Source organism: Populus alba, chromosome 19 (assembly GCF_005239225.2).
Source record: "Populus alba chromosome 19, ASM523922v2, whole genome shotgun sequence".
Taxonomy (NCBI): Eukaryota; Viridiplantae; Streptophyta; class Magnoliopsida; order Malpighiales; family Salicaceae; genus Populus; species Populus alba.
This window is the reverse complement of record NC_133302.1, coordinates 20890282-20897839: the sequence shown is the minus strand read 5'-3', so window position 1 is coordinate 20897839 and position 7558 is coordinate 20890282. Positions and strand designations below refer to the sequence as shown.

Below are 7558 nucleotides of genomic sequence, written 5' to 3'. Positions count from 1 at the left end.
TCTCTTGTGTACAACATGCTTGATGCAAATAAACATTCTCATGTGTGAACTAACTATCGTGACTTTTAGCCAGCAGTATTATATCATGGTTTGGTAGGATTCTCATGGATTTGAGTGATCATCACATCCATTGTTATCAGACAAATTGGAATTGCATTCAAATTCGATACTCTTTAATTCATTTGATCTCATTATTTTGTCTCTGAAATGGCTGCTCATACTTGCCGCCAGTAATGATCGATGTCCTTCTTGTTTAAAAATATATTAAAAAAATAATTTAAAATTATAAAAAATTTAATTTTTTTCTAAAAAACATGATAAACCGCTCCCAGACAGGTTGAAATCTAGGACTAAAACACCCTCTAAATCATCATAATTGACACAAAGGACAAAGTTGTTAATGAGAAAGTTTTTGTACATTGGAGTGGAGCGGAGATTATTTGCTGCAGCTGATACTTTGAATCAACATCCCAATTACAGTTAAAATTGGGTCATGATTTCTATCCCATGTTCATCTTGTATCTCATCACGTTTAATTCACTCATCTAATTAGGTCAATTCTTCGACCGGAATGTTAAGAAAATTAAATCAAAGTTTATCTGATTTTCCGGGTAGATCATCCCGCTATCCTATCAATTTGATTTTCCGGGTAGATCATCTAATTAGACTAATGCATAGTTATGGTTTTGTTCCTGTATTGTGTTTTAATCACCAGTGGAACAAATTAATATCCCATACCATCTTTGGTGAGTCTCTAAAATAATAAGCTATATGTGTTTTAAATAAATTTTTGAATAATTTGTTATTGTAACATTACTCAAACAGTTGATGATGGCATCAATCTCCAAGAAATGGTGGGGTTTTCCCCTTTTAATGCAAAAGGGAAGTTTAATAGATGAACAGCAATCCAAAGACAGTATGGTGATGCACACAGATATATTGGCAACGGAGTATTTAATAGAAGGAAACATTTGTGGTACAAAAAATAAAAAATAAAATTGTTTGAAATAGAAGAAACTAGTATATAAACATGGGAAACAAAGGGGAAACGTATCTTGATCACCATATCCAAAACAGCAGACTTAAGAATGCAAATCCATAAGCTGTCATATGGTTTGCTGAAACAGTGAAGTCTTTCAAGTGTACCTTAAAAGAGAGAGGAGTGACGATAGCGGAGCCTCATATAATTTGATCTGTGAGGTGAGAGCTGATTGAACTACTGTCCTACAAATTGAGGCTCTCCCAAACATTTTGTTACAGTCTCACTAGCCTTCTGTGATTCTGCACGTTCCTCTTGTTTCTTCTTTTCCCTGAAATTCAAAATCAATTTAGAAAAAAAACATCACACGCATGATGGAACAGACAAAAAAAAAAAAAAAGCAGAACGCCAAAATCTATCCGGGAGGAAAATAAGTATACACTCAATTATGACAAAAGTTGGAACTATGCAAACTGCAATCAATTTTAAACGTTACGGGCATTTAAAGAACATATTGCATGGCTCATCATGGATATCACAGCAAGTTCACAAGTAGATTTTGAATATATAACCATGCACTCTGATTAAACATTAACTGTTTTAAGTTTAATGAATTAAGATTTTTTTTCCCACTTGTCTGACACTTGCAGTTACCGACTCGAAGGAAGTTCTGTACATGTTATTTTTTATACTCCCATTTTGAGAGGTTGCATGCTAACACTCTAACAGCTAACAGCTAACAGGTGCAGTTCAGAATGATGCACAATTATGTTTCTGTTTCTGTATCATGTAACAATCACTAGTGGAATAAATTACTGTCCCCTGCCTTTTTTTTTTAAGTAAAGTAAACTGCATATAGAAAGGAGATAGATCTTTACCTATCTACATACTCCTTCAGCAACTCTCTTGCTTGAACCAATTTAGAAAGAAGGCCCCGGTATACATCAAGGTCCCGATCCACACTTCTTTTATTGATGTTTAGTGCAGAACAAAGCTTTTGCATGAAAATTAAAGATAAATGTCAAACTATTGAGCAAAAATCTTTGATACATAAAGTAATCATTGAGGTCTTGAAGCTAGCCACATTCGAAATCTTAAGCACTTAAATTAAATTTGGAAAACTCAAGTCCAAGATCTCTTTGAATTAGAAATCCTGCATATATCATATCTTGTTCAAGGAACTGAATCTTCAATAAAAAAAATAAGAAGAAAAAAGCTACCAATGGACAAGTGATGGAGGGATATGAATTTGGATACACTTGTCCATCTGTCAAGAGAATTGGAACAGAATTGAAGATCTCCTGTGAAGAAATAGGTATTCTTCCACTTTCATAAGTGAGATGTCATGGTTGTTGTATCTATGCACTAAGGAAGCATATGGAGTTCTTGAGCTCGTGGAAGGAATCTCAGATATATATCCATCTTCTCCAAAGTTCTTGCCACAACTAGATACTCTAGAGGAAAATCCTTGGTCTTGGATTTGAGGGTAAAATGGGCAGGTTATTAGGAACAAAACATTTTCTGGATTTGATGAACTAAAACACATTCAAAACAATGAAAATCACTAGAAAAAAAAAGATTTAAAAACTTTGCAAGGCACTCAATACATTACATGGATTGCAATAGAGAAGGAATGCAACAACCTACCTTTTCTAGTACTGTCGGTTCACTAGCATTTGACAGCTCAAGAAGGCGAAATAACCCAACAGCAAAGAAACGGCTGTAGCTGAAATTCCCACTCGCAACTCTTTCTGCGATGTCCTTTAAAGTCCCCTCAATTTCTCCTTCCCTGGATGAAAAGTCAACTAATGAACTAGGAGTCTGAGCCCGAGCCCATTCTTCAAGCTTTTTTGCATCTATTCTGCAGGCCATAACATACAGAACTAATCAACCCAAATGGTGATTAAAGTCAAATAGAAAAGGCATTTTTAGAACCTGTTCAACAAAACTATCAAGCGCCAATGAAAATAATTGTGCAATTCAAATTTTGCAGAAACATGGAGTAACAATTATATTCTTTCAATTTTTTGTTATGCATGGTAATGAAGGAAAAAGGGAGAAAAAGTTGACCACCAATATATGAAAATCTTAACAGAACTAAGAATCTCCAATTTTTCTGAGCATCTGGCTACGTACACTTTTCGAATGTTTCAGTTTCTACTATTTATCAATCTTTATAGTTGCAAATATTTCCTTTTCATTTCACTTAGTCAAAGAAACTCAAATGATCTATATATAAAAGTAACAATGACGATAACACATTTTTCTAGGGAAAACTACTTGTAAATTGTGCATAGAACAGAAAGGTTTTTCTTCTTCTTTTTTTCTTCATAACCATCAATGACAACCACCTAAACATTATTCTTCCAAACATCCAGCAATTACTATAGTCTCTCAGTCTACATAAACAGATTTTTTTTTGTTATGATTTTTGGTATTCAGAACAAAAATCAATATTCAATGATAACTGATGTTTTCTTATTCCTCATGCAACGCAATATCAAATGTCAGATTCAGATGCAATACACTTGGTAAAGAGAAACTGTCATAAAGCATTAACAACCACTACTTCCATCAATTCCTCTACAAAAACTAAATCTAAATCACGAAATTGAAATAACAAAAATATTTCCTGTAAAAAGACAGAAAAACTTGGAAGACAAACCTGTATTGCTCCGGATCCTCCTCCAATGCCTTAATGTAAGCCTGAAAAATGGCCTCTCGATCCTCATCACTCGGATACCCTTCCATGAGTTGATCATACACAGTAACAAAACCAAGACCAAACACAGGATCGTAGCGGTAAGTCTTCTTATACTTCATCAAATGTTGCTGCACAATCAACTCCTGCAGAACCGTGTTATAGATACTCGGGATTGGTCTCTTATAAGCCTTCAAGAAATTCAACTTGGTATCAGCTACCGTTGGTGGCACATCTGAAAATTAACCCAATTCATCAAACAAATCAGTACCACCAAATCCACATACTTTACACAATTAAAACCATAAACAAAATAATGAATACGAAAAAAAAAATTCTATGACCTCAAATTCTACCGTACTACTGGCCAGCATTGCAAAATTCAGATGCCAAACTTCAGCTTTATTACTTAAAAAAATATAATAAAAGTTTTAGTCTTGAATGACTGACGCACAAGCTGTCTCGATGATATTCCTTTCCATAAAAAAAAAAAAGCTTTATTAATAGTTCCAAATGAAGCATTAATTTTTGAAGAAAAAAAATACTAAAGCTTACTTCATCATTAATTCTGTGATTAAGCTAACAGCAAAATTAGATATTTTCAAAATCTAAATAGAAATTTTCACTGTAATTATTCATAAAATAAATAAATCACACTAATTCCTCAACAAAGTTAAACAAAAAAAAGGAATTGCAAAAATCATTCTATAATAAAAAAATTAAATAATAAAACCCTAAACCTCTTAATTACACTAACTTTCTACGACTTTTATTTCTATTTTCTCTCACTTTCTCAACAACCAGACACAAAAAAGAAAGACGAATATCTAAAAATTATCAACAAAGATTTTTTCTTTTACCAGTAGAAGTGGACATGCAATGGATAACCATACGGGAAGTCGAATTCGAAGCTCTAACGCCGACATAATGACACGAAAAACTGGACCGAAACCGGGAGCCTTCAAAACCTAAATTACGCGCTACTGTACAGAAAGCCCTTTTGTCGCTCGAAGATTGGGAAATTGCAGAGAATGATACTGAAGTAACGGCAGCCATTGTGGTTGGATGGAGAGAAAATGAGAGTGAATTTTCCGGGAAATTTTTGTTTTTTGTTTTTTCTTTTTTTTTTTAAGTTATAGGGAAGGAAGAGAGAAAATTGATTTGCATTTTTATTTTCCTTTTCTTTTTGGTGTGTTTGGATCGAGAGAAAAGGAGAGAAAGTGAGAGGTTGGAAATTGAAAGAGAGGATTATCCGTTATTTTTCGTAAGAACAAATTGGATTATTTTGATTTTTAGAGGAACCAGTGATGTTTTGACACGTAAGTTGTTATGGGTGAATGGGAATTTTGTAAATTTTGTTAAGAATTTGTGGTTATGGTTTGATAGGGTACTATAAATGTGTTTGACATTACATTTTTAAAAATATTTAAAAGAAATTAAGTTTTTAGTTTTTGTCCTAATGTAATATATTTTTTTATATTTTTATATTATTTTAATGTGTTAATATTAAAAATAATTTTAAAAAAATAAAAAAATAATTTTAATATATTTAGAAATAAAAAAACTTTAAAAATATATTACCACAATAAATAATAAAAGATAGTCAATGAAAATTTGGATTTTCTATTCTTTTAATTTATTTTTTTCAATTTAATTTATTTAAATCAACATGTTAATACATAATTTTAATGGGTTTATATAGGGATAAAAACTTAAAACTAAGATCTATTTATAAGTATAGGATTCACTTGGATTTAATGTATAGTTTAGAGTGATTATTTTTTGTTTAGTTTAGTTTTTATATATATAAAAAAGTAATTAAACTGGTTTTTATTAAAAAAATAGAAACCAGTTCAAACTAACCAGTTTCAGTTCGATTTAGTTTGGTTCAATTATTTTAGAATAAAAACTGATTTTTTTGGTTTGGTTTGATTTTTCTAATTTGGTTCGGTTTCGGGTTTTTTTTTTTATGTTTAGTTTGGTTTTTTTAAGTTTAGGTTAGGTTTTTTTTGTTTAGCTAGGTGTTTTTTTTTTATTTAGGTTTAGTTTGGTTTTTTGGTTTTAGATTTATAAAATTGAATACGTTGGTTTTTTTTTTTAAATTCTAATCTGTTTAATATTTTTTTTTTATTGTTTGGGTTTTTTTTTTTTTTTTTTTAATCTTTCAAGTTGAATTCTAATTTTTTTTAATTATTAATTTATTTGGTTTGCTATGTATCCAATTTTCATGTTGTTGGGTCCTAAAGAATTTTCTGTAATTTGGACTGGACATCGGCCGAAGTATTGTCCTTGAACAGCTCTAGTGGGTTCGCTCTATTATCTTTGGGCTTCTAGCCCTTTTTTGTCTCCGAGGCTTCATCTGTTCAGCTTGGGCACCATGCTTTTTTAGGTAGTTTTTATAATTATGATTTAAAAAAATAAATTAAAAAAAAGTATGATTAACAGAGATTAGTTGAATTTAGATATATATTTGGTAAAAATTATGATTGAAGTTTACATGTAGAAAAAAATATTTATAAAATATTTGGTAGTTATTTGATTATGGTTATTTTTTAAAGTGATTTTTATTTAAAAATACATTAAAATAATATATTTTTTTTTTTAAAAATTTATTATTGATATTAGTGCATTAAAATATCTAAAAATAAAAAAATTAATTTTAAAAAAAAATTAAATATTTTTAAAACATAAAAATAAATAATATTTTATAAAACTCTTCGTATAAAATGCCGTTCAGACTCAGACTCAGTTATGCAGTACAAAACATAATTTTTACAGTTATCATATATTTTCCATTGTTGAGCTGATGTCTCATAGGTCCAAGTCAATTATGATGGTCATGGAACATTGAATTGCTGTGTGTGAGTTAGAGAAACAGCCTTTTTGCTCACGAGTCTTTTCACTCATAATGCCAAAACTGAGAGGTACATGCATAGTTGCCATTGATGCTGTTTTCTTCTTCTTCTTCTTCTTTTTTTCATCTTGGCAGGAACTGCATGGGTGTTTGTACAGAAGTAGATGTGCCTTTTACATGGAAAGCAATGATCATTTATTATTGGTACTTAGCGTATCAATTGCTTGCTGTTTTGATGTTATATATATATATATATATGAACATACTTTTATACACAGTAAACGAGTGGGGGTAGCTATACTTTCAAGAACCAAATTACAGGGGAGAACTCATGATTCCGAATTAATCTCATATTTTATATATGAGTTGGAAAATATAAATGATAAAATGAAAAATAACCCGCGGGTAATACAGGAAGCAATAGTAATAAAGATATAAAATTTACAAAACAAAAGGGGGAAAGCAGTCAAATTGTAGCTTGCAGTCATGGCTTCTCATGATGACGTGTCGATCTTATCCAAGTCACTTTGAACGTGCCAAGGCTATCCATTGATTCACATGGTTATATGCCTTCTGCTCCAATGACCATGGAAGTAACATGCTCGCTATCTTTTCATATTCAGCAACAATCTTACCGTACAGATTTCTAACTATAAAGGAAGAGAAAAACAAATGTCCAGTACAGTAGTTGAAGAGACAGAAACACTGTATAACTGTGAGTGATTGATTGATTGAAATTATTTTTAACATAACACATTAAAATAATCAAAAAAATTTTAATTTTAAAAATATATATATATAAAAAATTTTAAAATCAAAAAATAAATATGGCATAGAAAAAAACCTTTTTTTTTTTTGTTTTTAGCATATTTTTCAAAAAACAAATATAGCCCCAAACAAGCAAAATAATATAATTTATAAATATCATGATCGAAAAACATAATTTTTATAACTTATGTTATTTAGGATAGTAAATATTCTATAGGAGGGAGCCACTAAGACAGAAAAAGAAAAAAAAAAAAAA

At 30.6% G+C, this 7558-nt stretch overlaps 1 protein-coding gene across 1 annotated transcript; it reads right to left on the bottom strand.

Annotated features, from left to right (window-relative positions):
* Window positions 1-937: 937 nt before the first annotated feature.
* Window positions 938-4941, bottom strand: LOC118036742 (protein THYLAKOID FORMATION1, chloroplastic). The gene is made up of 5 exons (XM_035042540.2): window positions 4541-4941; window positions 3645-3915; window positions 2627-2840; window positions 1858-1973; window positions 938-1310 (listed from the first exon to the last, which is right to left on the bottom strand). The coding sequence occupies exons 1-5, from the start codon at window positions 4734-4736 to the stop codon at window positions 1217-1219; spliced, it is 891 nt and encodes a 296-aa protein (XP_034898431.1). The 5' UTR covers window positions 4737-4941; the 3' UTR covers window positions 938-1216.
* Between the last annotated feature and the right edge of the window lie 2617 nt (window positions 4942-7558).